At 41.2% G+C, this 16,810-nt stretch overlaps 1 protein-coding gene across 1 annotated transcript in view; it reads left to right on the top strand.

Moving 5' to 3' along the window:
• The window catches only part of REV3L (REV3 like, DNA directed polymerase zeta catalytic subunit), a 154,621-nt gene extending 139,282 nt beyond the window's left edge, over positions 1-15,339 (top strand). The window contains exons 28-32 of the mRNA XM_060238202.1: positions 4,137-4,274; positions 4,450-4,640; positions 5,978-6,224; positions 6,917-7,126; positions 14,263-15,339. Coding sequence (XP_060094185.1) covers positions 4,137-4,274; positions 4,450-4,640; positions 5,978-6,224; positions 6,917-7,126; positions 14,263-14,403 — 927 coding nt within the window. The 3' untranslated portion in view covers positions 14,404-15,339. The remainder of the gene's footprint in view (positions 1-4,136; positions 4,275-4,449; positions 4,641-5,977; positions 6,225-6,916; positions 7,127-14,262) is intronic.
• The last annotated feature ends 1,471 nt before the right edge of the window (positions 15,340-16,810 follow it).

Raw genomic sequence — 16,810 nt, 5'->3', positions numbered from 1 at the left:
GAAAGCTAGTCCAAGTGAGATTAATAAAAGGGAACACAGGCTGTGGCAAATCAAATGCAAGACTGTGAACAGGCAGGCAAAAAGGGACTATGAGGGGCATATTGCAAAAAACAAAAATACCAACAATAAAAATTTCTTCAAATATATTAGAAGCAGGAAACCAGCCAGGGAGGCAGTGGGGCCCTTTGGATGACCAAGGGGTAAAAGGATTACTGAAGGAGGATAGCAAATGTCACCCTCATCTTTAAAAAGGGTTCCAGAGGAGATCCAGGATATTACAGGCCAGTCAGTCTGACTTCAATACCGGGAAAGTTGGTAGAAACCATTATCAAAGACAGAATGAGTAGGCACTCTGATGAACACAAGTTATTGAGGAAGACTTAGCATGGGTTCTGTAAGAGAAGATCTTGCCTCACTAACCTGTTACACTTCTTTGAGGGAGTGAACAAACATGTGATGTTGTTTACCTTGACTTCCAGAAAGCTTTTGATAAAGTTCCTCATCAAAGGCTCCTTAATAAGCTCAAGAGTCATGGAGTAATAGAAAAAGAGAGTGAGTATAAATGGGCAATCTTCGCAGTGGAAGATGGTAAGCAGTGGGGTGCCTCAGGGCTCAGTACTGGGTCCCATGCTCTTTAACTTATTCGTAATTGATTTGGAGTTTGAGAGTAAGCAGTGAAGTGGCTAAATCTGCAGATGACACTAAATTGTTCAGGGTGGTGAGAACCAGAGAGGATTGTGAGGCACTCCAAAGGGATCTGTTGAGGCTGGGGGAGTGGATGTCAACGTGGCAGATGAGGTTCAATGTGGCCAAGTGCAAAGTAATGCACATTGGAGCCAAAAATCCCAGCTACAAATACAAGTTGATGGGGTGTGAACGGGCAGAGACTGACCAGGAAAGAGATTTGGGGGTCGTGGTAGATAACTCACTGAAAATGTCAAGACAGTGTGCGATTGAAATAAAAAAGGCCAACGCCATGGTGGGAATTATTAGGAAGGGAATTGAAAACAAATCAGCCAGTATCATAACGCCCCTGTATAAATCGATGGTGCGGTCTCATTTGGAATACTGTGTACAATTCTGGTCACCGCACCTCAAAAAGGATATTATAGCATTGGAAAAAGTGCAGAAAAGGGCAACTAGAATGATTAAAGGTTTGGAACATTTTCCCTATGAAAAAAGGTTAAAACGCTTAGGGCTCTTTAGATTGGAAAAACGTCAACTGTGGGGTGACATGATAGTGGTTTACAAGATTATGCATGGGATGGAGAAAGTAGAGAAAGAAGTACCTTTCTCCCTTTCTCACAATACAAGAAGTCATGGGCATTCAATGAAATTGCTGAGCAGTTAGAATGGATAAAAGGAGGTACTTCTTCACCCAAAGGGTGATTAACATGTGGAATTCATTGCCACAGGAGGTGGTGGCGGCTACAAGCTTAAGCTTCAAGAGGGAATTGGATAAGCATATTAAGCAGAGGTCCGTCAGTGGCTATTAGCCACAGCATATTGTTGGAACTGTCTGGAGCAGTGATGCTCTGTATTCTTGGTGCTTGGGTGGGGAGCAAAGTGGAAGGGCTTCTAGCCCCACTTGTGAACCTCCTGATGGCACTTGGGCGGGGGGGTTGCCACCATGTGACACAGAGTGTTGGACTGGATGGACCATTGGCCTGATCCAACATGGCTTCTCTTATGTTCCTATGCCATGTTCTGCCTACCATGTTCCTCCCAGCACTCCAGTACCACACAGTACAGGTTGCCACGGACAGCGTTGCCACGGACATTAACATAAGAATATAAGAGAAGCCATGTTGGATCAGGCCAGTGGCCCATCCAGTCCAACACTCTGTCACACAGTGGCCAAAAAAACCCCAGCTGCTATCAGGAGGACCCCCAGTGGGACCAGGACACTAAAAGACCTCCCACTACTGCCCCTCAAGCTCCAAAAATAAAGAGCATCATGTGCCCCAGACAGAGTTCCATCTATACCATGTGGCTAATAGCCACTGATGGACCTCTGCTCCATATGTTCATCCAATCCAACAAACAAGGAGGGACCACTTTGAGACAGCTTTGTACATGGGTGATGTTTTTTTTGGCACTGGTGCATAGAGCACAACATATTTCTCCTAGCTGTGCATGTTCCAGGTTTCCAGAATACTCAGGTGGACCTGCCCAGCCACAGTGTCCAACAACAAATGGTCCCTGAATCCACTATTCTTGGACCCAATTTTCTCAGCCTTCAGTCACCAGAAGTCAGTGTTTTTGCTGCAGTAGAGAATTCCAAAGTCTGCATTTTCTTCATGAGGGGGTCTGCTCCAGGATGTCTTGTGGGGATGCATTCCTTCACTTGGGGAAGACCATTCCACATATTCCCTTCCTTCCAACTGACCCAGAGAGTGCTTCGGAAAATTATTCAAGACCACACACATTGCATCCTAAGTGACCCTATTGTGGCCTTGTGGTTTCCACATTTGCTTCTCCTATCCAACAGGAAGTACTTCCATCTTCCTCTGCCCAACAACACAGAACAGTCCACCACAACCCAGCATTCTTTAAACTCAAAGCATGGCAATTTTCTCTCTGAAAGTTCAACATATACTGTTGAATGCCAGAAAACCATCCATATGCCAGACATATGGAGCAAAATGTTTCTGTTTGTATGCTGCCTCTAGGAGCATAGTTCCAACGGTGGCTCCATTGCCAGATGTTTTATTTTATATTGTCTCCCTTCAAGAAACAGGTTTAGGCTTCTCTTCCCTCAAAGTTCACCTGTCAGTTATTTCTGCCTACCATGTTCCAGTTGAAGGTACAACCCTTTTCTCCCATTGACAACCCAATCCTTTCTGAGGGGATTCATGAAGCTCAACCCACATCAAAAGAAATTCCTGTCAGACTGGAGTCTTTTGCTGGTCTTAGGAAAAACTAATGAGAAAGCTTGGGAAAGCCCTTAGAGCTATTAGCAACCACTAATTTACGCCTTCTGAACTTGTAGACAATCTTCTTAGTGATGATCACCTCTGCTAAGCTCAGAAGTGATTTTTGTGCTCTTTGGGCTGATCCTCCATACATTATTTTTCATTCTGACAAGTTTGTACTGCATCCTGACTCCTCTTTTTTGCTAAAAGTAATGTCTGCCTTCTAACTCTCGTGACCTACGGTACTTCCAATGTTTTATCCACACCTGTAAGATGCAGCTCAGCAAGCACTGCACTCTTTCAGCGTCTGCAGGGCGCTTCTATTTTATTTCAACAGAACTCAGGTGTTTCATCACAACATTCAGCTATTCATCACTTATGGGGAACCCAAGAAGGGACAGAAAATTTCCCCTCAATGACTGGCAGAATGGGTGACAGCTACCACTACTCTCTGTTATGAGTTGGTCAAAAACCTATACCTACCTGCCTACAAGCCCACTCAACCAATGCTGTATTGGCTTCTGCTGCCTTAGTCAGAGGTGTCTCCCTGGAGGACATTTGTATGCCTGCTTCTTGGTCCTCTCAACATTTGTGATTCACTATGCCCTTGATGTGAGATCCCATGGGGACACTTCCTTTGGGCAGGCAGTTTTGAAGTCCATTTTCCACTGATCTCCATCCTGTTTTCAATCAGGTAGACCTGTAAAGGTAAATACCTATTTATTATTTGATTCACTCTTTGTCAGCATCCTCCATGCTGTTTTTTTTACTTAGCTCACTAATCATCCATGTGTGGGACTGCACAGAGACCACAAATAAGATAAACAAGTTGCTTACATATAACTGATGATCTTTGAATGGTCATCTGTGCAGTCACATGCCTGCTCAGCCTTCACCATTTCTGGCATCTCTCATTCATTTAACTGGTGTTTATGGGAGTTAACGGCAGCAGTCCAAAGGAACTGAGAGGAAGGATGCTGTCTCCTCAGCTCCAGGCATGCGTAGTTGCAGCCTGCTCCCCAGAGCTGAAGAGAAAGCATGCCAAAAAGGCTTGAGACTAGCTGTAGAATTTTCCAACTTGGGATCCAGCGCAGGTGCACTACCCACTATGCATGAATTTGTACAGATGACCACTTGAAGATCATCAGTTATAAGTAAACAATCTTTTTTTCTTGCATTTCTTCATATCTAGTCAAACTTAAGTGTGTTGTAATCCTACAGGTTTATTTGCCATGCATTCTACAAACCAAGAAGAGATATGTTGGTTATATGTATGAAACACTGGACCAGAAGGACCCAGTATTTGATGCCAAAGGCATAGAAACTGTCAGAAGAGATTCTTGCCCTGCTGTTTCCAAGGTAAAATGACTTGGGCATTTTGTTTAAATTAATTCTTGATTGATTGCATGGGAACCTCCTCCACAGAGGAAAAATGCACGTTGCAGGATGCAGAAGGGCAAAATTTTATTCTTAAGTTGTTTTTTGAATAGTTATTTCCAGAAAGGAATTGTCAGACTTTGTGTTTGCTTTTTAGATACTTGAGCGTTCTATTAAACTACTGTTTGAAACACGAGATATAAGTCAGATCAAGCAGTTTGTACAAAATCAGTGCATGAAACTATTTGAAGGAAAAGCCAGCATGCAAGACTTCATCTTTGCAAAAGAGTACAGAGGAAGCTCTGCTTACAGACCTGGAGCCTGTGTACCAGCCCTAGAAATCACAAGGTAATAAGGCACATAATAGCACTGAAAGATTTTAATGCTATTAAATAACTATTATGATCACTGTCACTATCAAGAGTGAGTTTAATGCCTGTTAAAGCAGGACATCTTCAGTTAAGGATGTCAAATGCTCTTATTTACAGTAAGCATTAAAAAGTTATTGTCAGCAAGAGAGTAGACAGGAAAACATAATCAAGAGGCTTTCTGACTGGGCTAGGTGACTAGCCAACACTAAGAAGGACCCTGTACATTTTTCAGTCTACCTAATGGGGAGAGGGATTATTCCAGTTGCAGCTTTGTCCACTCATCATACTACTCATCATAATATGGCAACAGAAATGGGACTTCCAGCTTAAATGCTGCAGGTAAATGCTGAGAACCTTTGAAAAATTATATTACTTGACTTGAAGAAGCTAGCCAAAATGCAAATATACTTGGGAAACACATATCACCATAATTTTTGGAATGGGAATAATGATAGGAATGGCTCATTCTCAACCTTCATGGGGGAACTCTCTTCCTCTGGATATTTTCCTCTCCTTTGATTGGTAGTTAGGCTATTTTTGGACCTTTACATTATCAGTGATATAGGTCTGCTTTTCATATAGGTCTACTATTAGAGGTTTCATATTTGGACCATAATCAAACTGTGATTATGTGTGTTAGAAATATAATTCTGTTTTTATCAAGCTTCCATTTATGACAGTAGCTTAAATTTTACACATACTCTGAGAACAAAGATATTAGATGTACAGTGGGATACTGTGTACTCACGTAAGACTTGAGCTAAATTGTTCTCAGATTTGTTTTGCAAATAGGCTTTGATTCTTCTTTCTAAATTTCCGCATGATGAGGAAACTCTGTTGATTTCATAACTAACTGAATTTTCAGGGCATTGTAATGGTAGGATTATGAAGAATCCATGTGTCTTAATATGCTGCCACTTTTGTTACATACACCACTTTCATTACATTTGTTACATTTTGTTATATTACATTCAGGGATAATTCATATTTCATTCATTGCTTACATGTTTTGTATTTGGGTATTTGCATGTAGGAAAAGTTTATTGGGAACCAGCTCTAAAGAGTAATGCTAAGTGTAACAATGACCGTTTTCCCCTAAAACCATTCAAAGCATAAATCAGTTGTGTTAACAATGATAAGGAAGAGCAGCAAGCATTCTTCAAACTGGACAACATGCAGTATCTGCTCATAGTAAACTTGTTCTGAATACAGAGGATATAATAAAGTGTTTAGATGTGGCCAACTTTGAATGCAGTTCATCTCTTCATATGTAAGAAATATATTCTAAGATTAATTTTTCCCCTCTCTAAATAGGAGGATGCTTGCATATGACCGGCGGTCTGAGCCACGAGTTGGTGAAAGAGTACCTTATGTCATTGTGTATGGCATTCCAGGATTACCTCTCATACAGTTAGTAAGACGACCCATTGAGGTTCTGCAAGATTCTAATCTAAGGCTCAATGCAACTTACTACATCACCAAGCAAATTCTTCCTCCATTGGCTAGAATCTTGTCACTTGTTGGCATCGATGTTTTTAGCTGGTATCATGAATTACCCAGGGTAAGTACAGGAAACAGTTGTCCAGTACATGACTGATAGAACTGATAGTATATGCCATGATAGAATTGAAATGGGTACCTTTTGTAAAATAGTTAAAATACACAGACACATGAATCTAGAGGAGTGGAGGACTGCCTTTCTTTCTTTCTTTCTCTTTCTTTCTTTCTTTCTTTCTTTCTTTCTTTCTTTCTTTCTTTCTTTCTTTCTTTCTTTCTTTCTTTCTTTCTTTCTTTCTTTCTTTCTTTCTTTCTTTCTTTCTTTCTTTCTTTCTTTCTTTCTTTCTTTCTTTCCCATGCAGATTTCTGCAGAATGGGTTAACCCATTTTGCCTGCTTCCCATGTCTCCTCCCTCTATCAATACACCAGTGTAGCTCTATCCCAGGTGCCTGTCCTTGTCCAAAGTTGAGTAGAGCCACCTAAATAGCATTATAAGCACCCGCTGTTCCCTTCCTTGATATGTAGAAGTTTTTGTGCCAGTGGGCTTCTTGGTATGTGCAGAATATATTCAAAAAAGTCAAGGGTAAGATTTGCGGGGGGCAGGGTTTGTATTTCTTGATGACATACATTGCTAAAACACTGAAAATAGTGATTTGGGGAATTGTCAAATTTGATAAACTACCTTGGCTAAAATTTCTTTAGCGTAAGAAAAAGCTATCGTTCAGATGTATTCTACCATATAATTTTTTTCTACAGATCCAGAAAGCTGCCACTACTTCGCATAGTGAGCAAGAAAGCCGTAAAGGAACAATTTCCCAGTATTTCAGTACTTTACATTGTCCAGTTTGTGATGAACTGACTCAGCATGGGATCTGCAGTAAATGTAGGAGTCAGCCACAGCATGTAGTGGTGATTCTTAATCAAGAAATCCGAGAGCTGGAGCGTAAACATGAACACCTGACCAAGGTATGAAGAAAAACAGTAGAGTCATGATCTCTAGCACTTTTACTAAACAATAAGATTGGAGGATTACTAACATCTTCTGAGGGTAAAATATTTCAAATCCCAGCAATTTCTTCTTTATTTGTAGTAGTTTATTATCAATATATCTAATTCCCAACATGGCCCCATATATAGATACTGAAGTCCAGAGGCTGAAGCCATGAACAGAAAAGAAAAACCCCAGGTTTGCAGGAAAATCTGTAATCTAAAAAAAATACACTATTTTTTTTTGGGGGGGGGGGGTGGTGTTTAAAAACTTTAAAACAATAGAAGCAGCGCGTGTAGTTTTAGGATCAAATGCCCTCTACAGTACCCATTGTGAGGGTTGCTTGGCAACCACAATAACAACCTTCAGGCCTTTGGTTTCTGTTAGTAAAAGGCAAGGGAGTGGCAGGGCCTTTTCTAGACCTGTTTCTCCCTATAAGGGAAGACTCAACAAGGATCTGTATCCCTATATATGTTGTATATTGACCAGAGTCCTGCAGTAGCAGGAATTGGGTGATTCATACATTTGATTATTAACAATAATAATAATATTCAGACAGACCTTTTGTAATATCCTACTAGAGAGAGGAGATTTTAAAAAATAGTACCTTTATAGTTGTTTTTAGCAGATAAGCAATAACTTCCCTCTCCAGGATTTAACTTAAGAACATAAGAGAAGCCATGTTGGATCAGGCCAATGGCCCATCCAGTCCAACACTCTGTGTCACACAGTGGCCAAAATACACACACACACACACACACATATATATATATACACACACACACACTGTGGCTAATAGCCGCTGATGGACCTCTGCTCCATATTTTTATCTAACCCGCTCTTGAAGCTGGCTATGCTTGTAGCTGCCACCACCTCCTGTGGCAGTGAATTCCACATGTTAATCACCCTTTGGGTGAAGCAGTACCTCCTTTTATCCGTTCTAATCCGACTGCTCAGCAATTTCATTGAGTGTCCACAAGTTCTTGTATTGTGAGAAAGGGAGAAAAGTAGTTCTTTCCCTACCTTCTCTATCCCATGCATAATCTTGTAAACCTCTATCATGTCACCCCACAGTCGACATTTCTCCAAGCTAAAGAGTCCCAAGGGTTTTAACCTTTCTTCTTAGGGAAAGTGTTCCAACCCTTTAATCATTCTAGTTGCCCTTTTCTGCACTTTTTCCAATGCTATAATATCCTTTTTGAGGTGTGGTGACCAGAATTGCATACAGTATTCCAAATGAGACCGCACCATCGATTTATACAGGGGCATTATGATGAAGAAGAAGATATTGGATTTATATCCCGCCCTCCACTCCGAAGAGTCTCAGAGCGGCTCACAGTCTCCTTTACCTTCCTCCTCCACAACAAACACCCTGTGAGGTGGGTGGGACTGGAGAGGGCTCTCACAGCAACTGCCTTTTCAAGGACAACTTCTGCCAGAGCTATGGCTGACCCAAGGCTATGCTAGCAGGTGCAAGTGGAGGAGTGGGGAATCAAACCCGGTTCTCCCAGATAAGAGTCCGCACACTTAACCACTACACCAAACTGGCTCTCCAAACTGGCATTATGATACTGGCTGATTTGTTTTCAATTCCCTTCCTAATAATTCCCAGCATGGCGTTGGCCTTTTTTATTGCAATCGCACACTGTCTTGACATTTTCAGTGAGTTATCTACCACAACCCCAAGATCTCTTTCCTGGTCAGTCTCTGCCCATTCACACCCCATCAACTTGTATTTGTAGCTGGGATTCTTGGCCCCAATGTGCATTACTTTGCACTTGGCCACATTGAACCTCATCTGCCACGTTGACACCCACTCACCCAGCCTCAACAGCTCCCTTTGGAGTTCCTCACAATCCTCTCTGGTTCTCACAACTCTGAACAATTTAGTGTCATCTGTAAACTTGGCCACTTCACTGCTTACTCTCAACTCCAAATCATTTATGAACAAGTTAAAGAGCATGGGACCCAGTACTGAGCCCTGCAGCACTCCACTGCTTACCGTCCTCCACTGCGAAGACTGCCCATTTATACTCACTCTCTGCTTCCTATTAATTAGCCAGTTTTTGATCCACAAGAGGACCTGTCCTTTTACTCCATGACTCTTGAGCTTACTAAGGAGACTTTGATGAGGAACTTTATCAAAAGCTGTCTGGAAGTCAAGGTAAACAATATCTATCGGGTCTCCTTTGTCCACATGTTTGTTCACCCCCTCAAAGAAATGTAACAGGTTAGTGAGGCAAGATCTTCCCTTACAGAACCCATACTGAGTCTTCCTCAATAACTCGTGTTCATCAATGTGCCTACTCATTCTGTCCTTGATAATGGTTTCTACCAACTTTCCCGGTATTGAAGTCAGACTGACTGGCCTGTAATTTCCCGGATCTCCTATAGAACTCTTTTTAAAGATGGACGTAACATTTGCTACCTTCCAGTCCTCAGGAACGGAGGCAGATTTCAATGAAAGATTACATATTTTTGTCAGAAGATCCACAAGTTCAACTTTGAGTTCTTTCAGAACTCTTGGATGTATGCCATCTGGACCTGGTGGCTTATTGGTTTTTAATTCGTCTATCAGTTGTACGACTTCCTCTCTTGTCACCTCAATCTGACTCAGGTCTTTCAACACTCCTTCCAATATAAGTGGTTCTGGAGCAGGCAAACATTTCTCATCTTCCACGGTGAAGACGGAGGCAAAAAATGCATTCAGCTTCTCAGCCATTTCCCTATCCTCCTTCAGTAATCCTTTGATCCCTTGGTCATCCAAGGGCCCCACTGCCTCCCTGGCTGGTTTCCTGCTTCTAATATATTTGAAGAAATTTTTATTGTTGGTCTTTATGTTTTTTGCAATATGCTCCTCATAGTCCCTTTTTGCCTGCCTGTTCACAGTCTTGCATTTGATTTGCCACTGCCTGTGTTCCTTTTTATTAGTCTCACTTGGACTAGCTTTCCACCGCTTAAAGGAGTCCTTCTTACCTTTTATAGCTTCCATTACTTTGTTTGTTAACCATGCAGGCCTTCTCTTATACCTGTTTGTGCCTTTCCTAACTTGTGGTATATATTTTATCTAAGCTTCTGGGATTGTAGTTTTAAATAGCCTCCAAGCTTCCCCAAGGGTTTTGACTGTATTTACCTTTCCTTTCAGTTTCCTCTTCACATGCCTCCTCATCTGAGAATTTACCCCTTTTAAAGTTAAACGTGGTTGTGCCGGTCTTTTGGGGCAACTCTCTGTTTATACAAATGGGGAAATCAATAACGTTATGGTCACTGCTCCCAAGCGGTGCGATCATTTTTACATTTCTCACCAAGTCTTGGGCATTACTTAGGACCAAATCCAGGATCGCCCCACCCCTGGTAGGTTCAGAGACCATCTGCTCCATAGCACAGTCATTGAGAGCATCTAGAAACTCAATCTCTTTCTCTCAACCAGAACATATATTGACCCAAACAATCTGCAGGTAGGTAAAATCACTTATGACGACACAATTTTTACATCTAGCTACTATCTTTAAGCTTTCCATCATATTATATTCGTCCTCTATCTTTTGATTTGGTGGGCGATAACAAACTCCCATAGTTAAATTTCCTTTTGGGCCCTCTATTTCAACCCAAAGCATTTCTAGAAGGGAATCTAATTCTCTGACCTCAGTCTTACTGGACCATATGCCCTCTCTGACATACAGAGTCACCTTACCTCCAACCCTTCCCTCCTTATCCTTCCAATATAACTTATATCCAGGAATCATCGTGTCCCACTGATTCTCCTCATTCCACCAAGTTTCTGAAATTCCCACAATGTCTATGTTTTCTCCCAACAGTAAACATTCCAACTCATCAATTTTACTTTGAACACTTCTAGCATTTGTGTACAAACATCTATAATTTCCCAGGCAAGCTAGGCCCGCCACCTTCCTCCTGCCACCTCGAGACTCTGGCAGGCAGTCCATTCTGTTTGTCACCATATCAGTGGACAACTCTGATCCATTACCCGGTAGAAAAGTAACAGCTAACCCTTCATCTCTTTGAGATGAGTCCTCCCAAACCAGAGACATTTCATCTCCTGTCTGCTTTCCCCCAACTTCTACAAGTCTTGATAAAAACTGACAATAGCATAGTAAAAGACCCAGCCAACAGAGTAGAACCAGATCCTGGTAATGGGAGGCAACCAGATTGCTAAAATGGGTGGAGCGCCATCTGTACTCCAACCCCAGATCGCACAGTGTTCAAATTGACCAGCTATGTCTCCAGTTAGTCAAGAGGAGACAAGTTCTGTTCAAGCAGATAATGCAGATTTGGAATACCAAAAAAGGAAAGAGTCTACATTATGGATACTCAGGTGATTCTAGTAGACTCCCAGAATCTCCTTAAAAATCTCAAACCAGAGAAAGTAATTCTTATGTGCATGACCCCTTTCTAGGGATGGACATGAACCAGAAAAGTGGAGGTTTGTGCTTTGGGGGTTTTCACAAACCTCAAAGCATGAACTTCTCCATGGCACAAAATTGATTCATGCTTCAGGAAGTTCATGGAAACCCTGAAAGCATTTAAGTGCCTTCAGAGCTCACTTCCAGGAGCTCAGGTGAGTCAGGAGGCCCAACTCAACTGAGCTCTGAGAGTGAGCTCTGAAGATTTTTATAGGCCTTATATGCCCACATATGGGCAGGCCCCACCCAGAAGTGGGCTCTAAAAGCTTATAGAAGCCTTCAGAGCTCACTCTGAGTGCTCAGTCAAGTCAGGCCACCCGACTCTCAGCATCAAGGCCATTCCCAGAGCACAGTTGGGCCAGCCTGATCCAGAGGTGGGCTCTGGAGGCATTTAAATGCCTTTGGAGCTTGGGTTGGGGTGGTGGGCTCTGACACCATTTAAATTCCTTCAGAGCTCACTTCCAAACTCTCCCGCAAACCTCTATGAGAAGGTTCATGGGCAGGTTCAAGGGACGAACCAGGCTCCAGAACCCCTTGTTCATGCTGAACTGGGGTTTGTAAGTTGGTTTGTGTCCATCCCTACCTCTTACTGGAACTGGAGGCCATTGTTTTCCAGCCTCATAGTTCTGTCAGTTAACTGTTTTTGCAAGATTTCTGTGGAGGTTGTCACAGGCACCTACTTGTCACCTGGCCACCTGGAAATTAAGCAGAATTTTTTAAAAGGGGCTACATAGGAGTTGTGCTTATTGTGTGCAAAACATTTACAGTACAATGTAGATAGTGGCTGTCATTTGTAGTCATGCTTGAATCAGGGTCTGTAACCAAATACATTGTGCAGGCAACTGGTAGCTGTAGTGGGCATGACAATTGATATGCTGCTCTCTCACCCCACACAAACCATTTGAGGGGGGGGGCTCCCTTTTGAATCTACCCACCATTATAGCCAACATGATGTATTCATCATGGAATTCTCAGTTCTTCCCTTTGAGCCTCTTAGCACTGAAGATGTTTTCTTCTAATGACAGCAGCATCAGTTTGCTTCAGACTACACATCATCCACAGAGATAAAGTAGCACTGTGAATGGATTCTGCCTTCTAAGGCTGCTTCCTCATGGAGGAAGGTGGAGCCCCTAGGTGGAGCACAGCACAGGGAACTTCCACATAACATCATGCTCTTTTCAGCCTCAGTTTGTAGGGCCCACTAGCTCATCCATAACTCAGCTGTTGAGGAAGGGGAAAATGTCAGACTTCAGGGGGACCCAGCAGTCACTTGTTCAGTCAGCACTTTTGTACCAATGCACCAGTGAGTGGTGGGATGACAGGGTGTGCAGATGCCATCTCCAAAATGCATCTATCCCATTCACTGATTTTTTCCCCATCCCCACAAAGAAACAACCAAAAGTGAATTGTTATTTCATTGCAGTCAAGGATTTGCATTCGATTTGCCCCAGGTCTCAGCACCTTAAGGAGAAAGGGAGGGAGTGGTACACTCTGAATATGTGTAGAATTCACAGGGTGGAGATAAAAAGAATAGCAGCCTTCAGAAGGTCACAGTCACAGCATTTCACCCCACTGACGGGGGGAAAGTTTCTATGTCATTACTGAACAAATGGTTAAAAGATGGTTATATTACTCAGTATAAGGCAGAGTACTATTAATAGGTATCACAATACTCCCAGTTAAAGAAAGTAGTCACCTCAGCAGCCTTCAGCACTCCAGTTGAAGACGTCTGTAGAGTGGCAACACAGATGTCACCTTCGGTGTTCATTTGCTGTAAGGTGGATACCTTCGCCTCAGCCAATGTAGCTTTTGGTTCAGATGCTCCAGCTGATGGAATAGCACTTTATCAGTTGTTTGAGCAGCTATAGAATCTCACCTGATGAGTTATGAGTTATTATATTTGGACATCTCTTCAGTAAGGATGCTGTCCTCCAAGTGAGAATGAAACACTGAACTTGCCATGGGTGTTTGTTCTACTCTGAAGTAAATAGAGCTCCCTGCCCTATTCTTAGCTGAAGGCTGGGGAATCAGCAGATAGCGTAGAGGCTCTAGAGTTTGCTCTTGTACTCATTAATATGATATTGCCTACATAGTACAAGATGTTATCACTCACAGTTCTTTAGTTTTTATAGTTGTCACTACAGTTTTCAGAGTCATAGGGGCTACTTTGATTTATTTTGTTGTGGAAGAATTGAACTGAAGGAGGAATTACCACCTTTTGGTGAGGCAGAAAGCTGGAGAGAAATCAGTCATCAATTGGGATGCGTTCAGAATCTCCCAAGTAGAAAGTGCATTGGCTTAAGTTCAGTTTTCTGTTTATTTTAAAATAACATACACCATTGCATTCATGTTCTCAGTATATACAACTTCTTATCCTGAGGAGGCATCTTGCTGTGATTTGCATCTTAAACATAGAGATTGGGTATCACTAAATAGTCATAAGACTGTGTTTAGAGATTTGAGAAATACTGTAGTAGTTCTCAGTAGAACTTGGCCTGTAAATGAAAGGATGCTAACATATGGAACTTTGTACTTCTTAGGAAGGAAGCTACAAAAATTTAGACAGTATGCTTACATAATTATTTTTAGAATGTTCTGTATTTAGAAATTAGTATGCAGCTGTAGTCTTATACTTGATAATGTTACCCACTTGCATGTATTTTACACTTCCTTATTTTATACACTTCTAGATATGCAAGAACTGTACAGGTTGCTTGGATCGACAAATACCATGTGTTTCTCTGAACTGTCCAATACTTTTCAAGGTGTCCAGAGTGAACAGAGAATTATCTAAGGCATCCTATCTTCACCAACTACTTGACCAGTTTTAGATTACCTTTTTCACAGGATTTCTGGTGCTATTTTTTCAATGTTTACCACTCTTGACTATCATGCATGGTCCTTCGATTTCATTTTGTCCAGGATTTTCATTAACTGATGGTTTATTCTGAAGAATAATGAATGTTTGTCCCTAAGTAAATTAAGACATTTGTTAATTGTGAATTCTCTTTTTTAAGATGTACAATCTTCATTTTCCTGCCTTTTTAACATACTGTTTTATAATGCAGATGTTGAAATAGCTGTGTTAACATCTTGTAAATCCATTTATGGGCCTCTGAGAAAGAAGTTCTGAAAACTTCTTAGGAAAAATACCATTGTGTTTTATCAGACTGTCAGTATCAGGACATGTTACTTGTATTTAATTCACTTTATAATTTTGACTGCAGAATATTTTGTAAATACACTTTTTTACTTTTCAAACTGAGTAAAATAATGTGCAATGAATTTTATACAAACAATTTTAAAGTTGGATGGGGTATTTCCTCTTAAGTTTTGCTTGATTCCAAGTAGATTTGTTGTTTTGACCAGACGGTGCAAACAGTAGTACGTGTAGCATTTTTGAAATACTTTCTAAAAATCACTGTCATGCTTTAGCTATTAATCGGGCATTGTGAGGATCTGTGCAAAGACATTTTTGTTACAAACCTGTGGGACTGTTGCAATACTTTAATAACTTTATTCCATTTTTGCTTTTGTATAGACATTTCTACTGCTTCTAAATATGCTTAATATTTCATTATGTACTGTACAGTTAAATCTTATTTGCCATTATCTTGACAAAATGTGTATTTAGAACATTTGTATAACTGTAAAAAAAAGAAAAGGAATTATGTGGTCACGGTGCAGTTTTTTTTTAATTGGAAATCATTTTGTTTAATTAATGGAAACCATAGTAAAATTGAATAAAATAAAATGGTAAATGTAAATGTGAGAGGTATGCTGGTCACTACAGTTAGTAGTCATGCTGTAAGCTCAGCAAGTGATTTCTACCATACAATGAATGGCATCTTCTAAAGCCCTGTTGAATTGCTGCCTGCACAGAGACCAAATACACAGGCAGTAATAATATTTGAGAACAGCTTATGTCTGTGCAGTACTATGATTTTGCCCCCTCTCACAGGGGGATTTCCCATTATCTTTTTTCATCTGAGCAGCCCCTTTTTCTTCATTTTTCTCTGGCTATCCTACCCAGTTATTTGAATGCATTTAGATATATGTTGGCCCAGCCTAGGAAATAATAATAATAATAATAATAAATTTTATTTGTACCCCGCCCTCCCCCGCCGAAGCAGGCTCAGGGCGGCTAACAATACGGTGACCAATGGTGCACCAACAATAAAACAGTTACACTAGAAACATTAAATTAACATTAAACTAACCTTAAAAGCCTGAATTAAAACAATTAACTAAAACATTTTATGACGCTATCCTTGACACTCTTCTAGTTGATGCTGATGGCGGATTTTCAGTTATTCATAAGCTAATTTAAAAAGGGTGGTCTTGCAGGCCCTGCGGAACTGATCAAGGTTCCGCAGGGCCCGCACCTCCTCTGGGAGTTGGTTCCAGAGATGTGGGGCTGCGGCCGAAAAGGCCCGAGAGCGAGTATTCTGTAGTTTAATTTGTCTTGGCCCAGGGGTAGTCAGTCTGTTCTTTCCTACTGACCTCAGTGCTCTCTGGGGTTCATACGGGGAGAGACGGTCCCTCAGGTAGGCTGAGGGAGAGACTAAAATCGTTCTGTTTTGAAAATGGCACATGAGAGGCTGATGGTAGTTCAAAAATAACAAACTTTTATTTAACTTTATGGGGAAGAAATAGTATGGAATCAGGTGTAGGACTTATGAGGTGAACAGACAACAAGAATGAAGTAACTTTGTATACAAATAAATGCCAGATAATTTGTCACTTTATGGGGAAGAAATAGTATGGAATCAGGTGTAGGACTTATGAGGTGAACAGACAACAAGAATGAAGTAACTTTGTATACAAATAAATGCCAGATAATTTGTCACAAACAGTTATTCAGACAAATCTTTAAAATTTGAGAGATTTTTTTGGCAGTATCTGCATAAATACACAAGTACAGCTGCTCATGATGTTTGTTGGTGAAGGCAGGAACATACAAATAAATTCCAATTTCCTTTTTTAACCACAAGCTAGGGATCACCCCTGTCTTTTAAAAACTGTTTCCCTCAGACTTGTTAGCAGGGGTGGCCAAACTGCGGCTTGGGAGCCACATGTGGCTCTTTTACATATATTGTGCAGCTCTCGAAGCCCCCATTGCCCTGTCAGCCAGCTTGGAGAAGGCATTTGTCTCATTAAATCATTTTGCCAAGCCAGCAGTTGGCAATTTAAAGTTATTTTCTTTCCATCCTTCTCTCCCCATCTATTTTCCTTCCA

Source organism: Heteronotia binoei, chromosome 1 (genome assembly GCF_032191835.1).
Source record: "Heteronotia binoei isolate CCM8104 ecotype False Entrance Well chromosome 1, APGP_CSIRO_Hbin_v1, whole genome shotgun sequence".
NCBI lineage: Eukaryota > Metazoa > Chordata > Lepidosauria > Squamata > Gekkonidae > Heteronotia > Heteronotia binoei.
The sequence above is the reverse complement of the archived record's forward strand: the minus strand, read 5'-3'. Positions and strand labels throughout refer to the sequence as shown.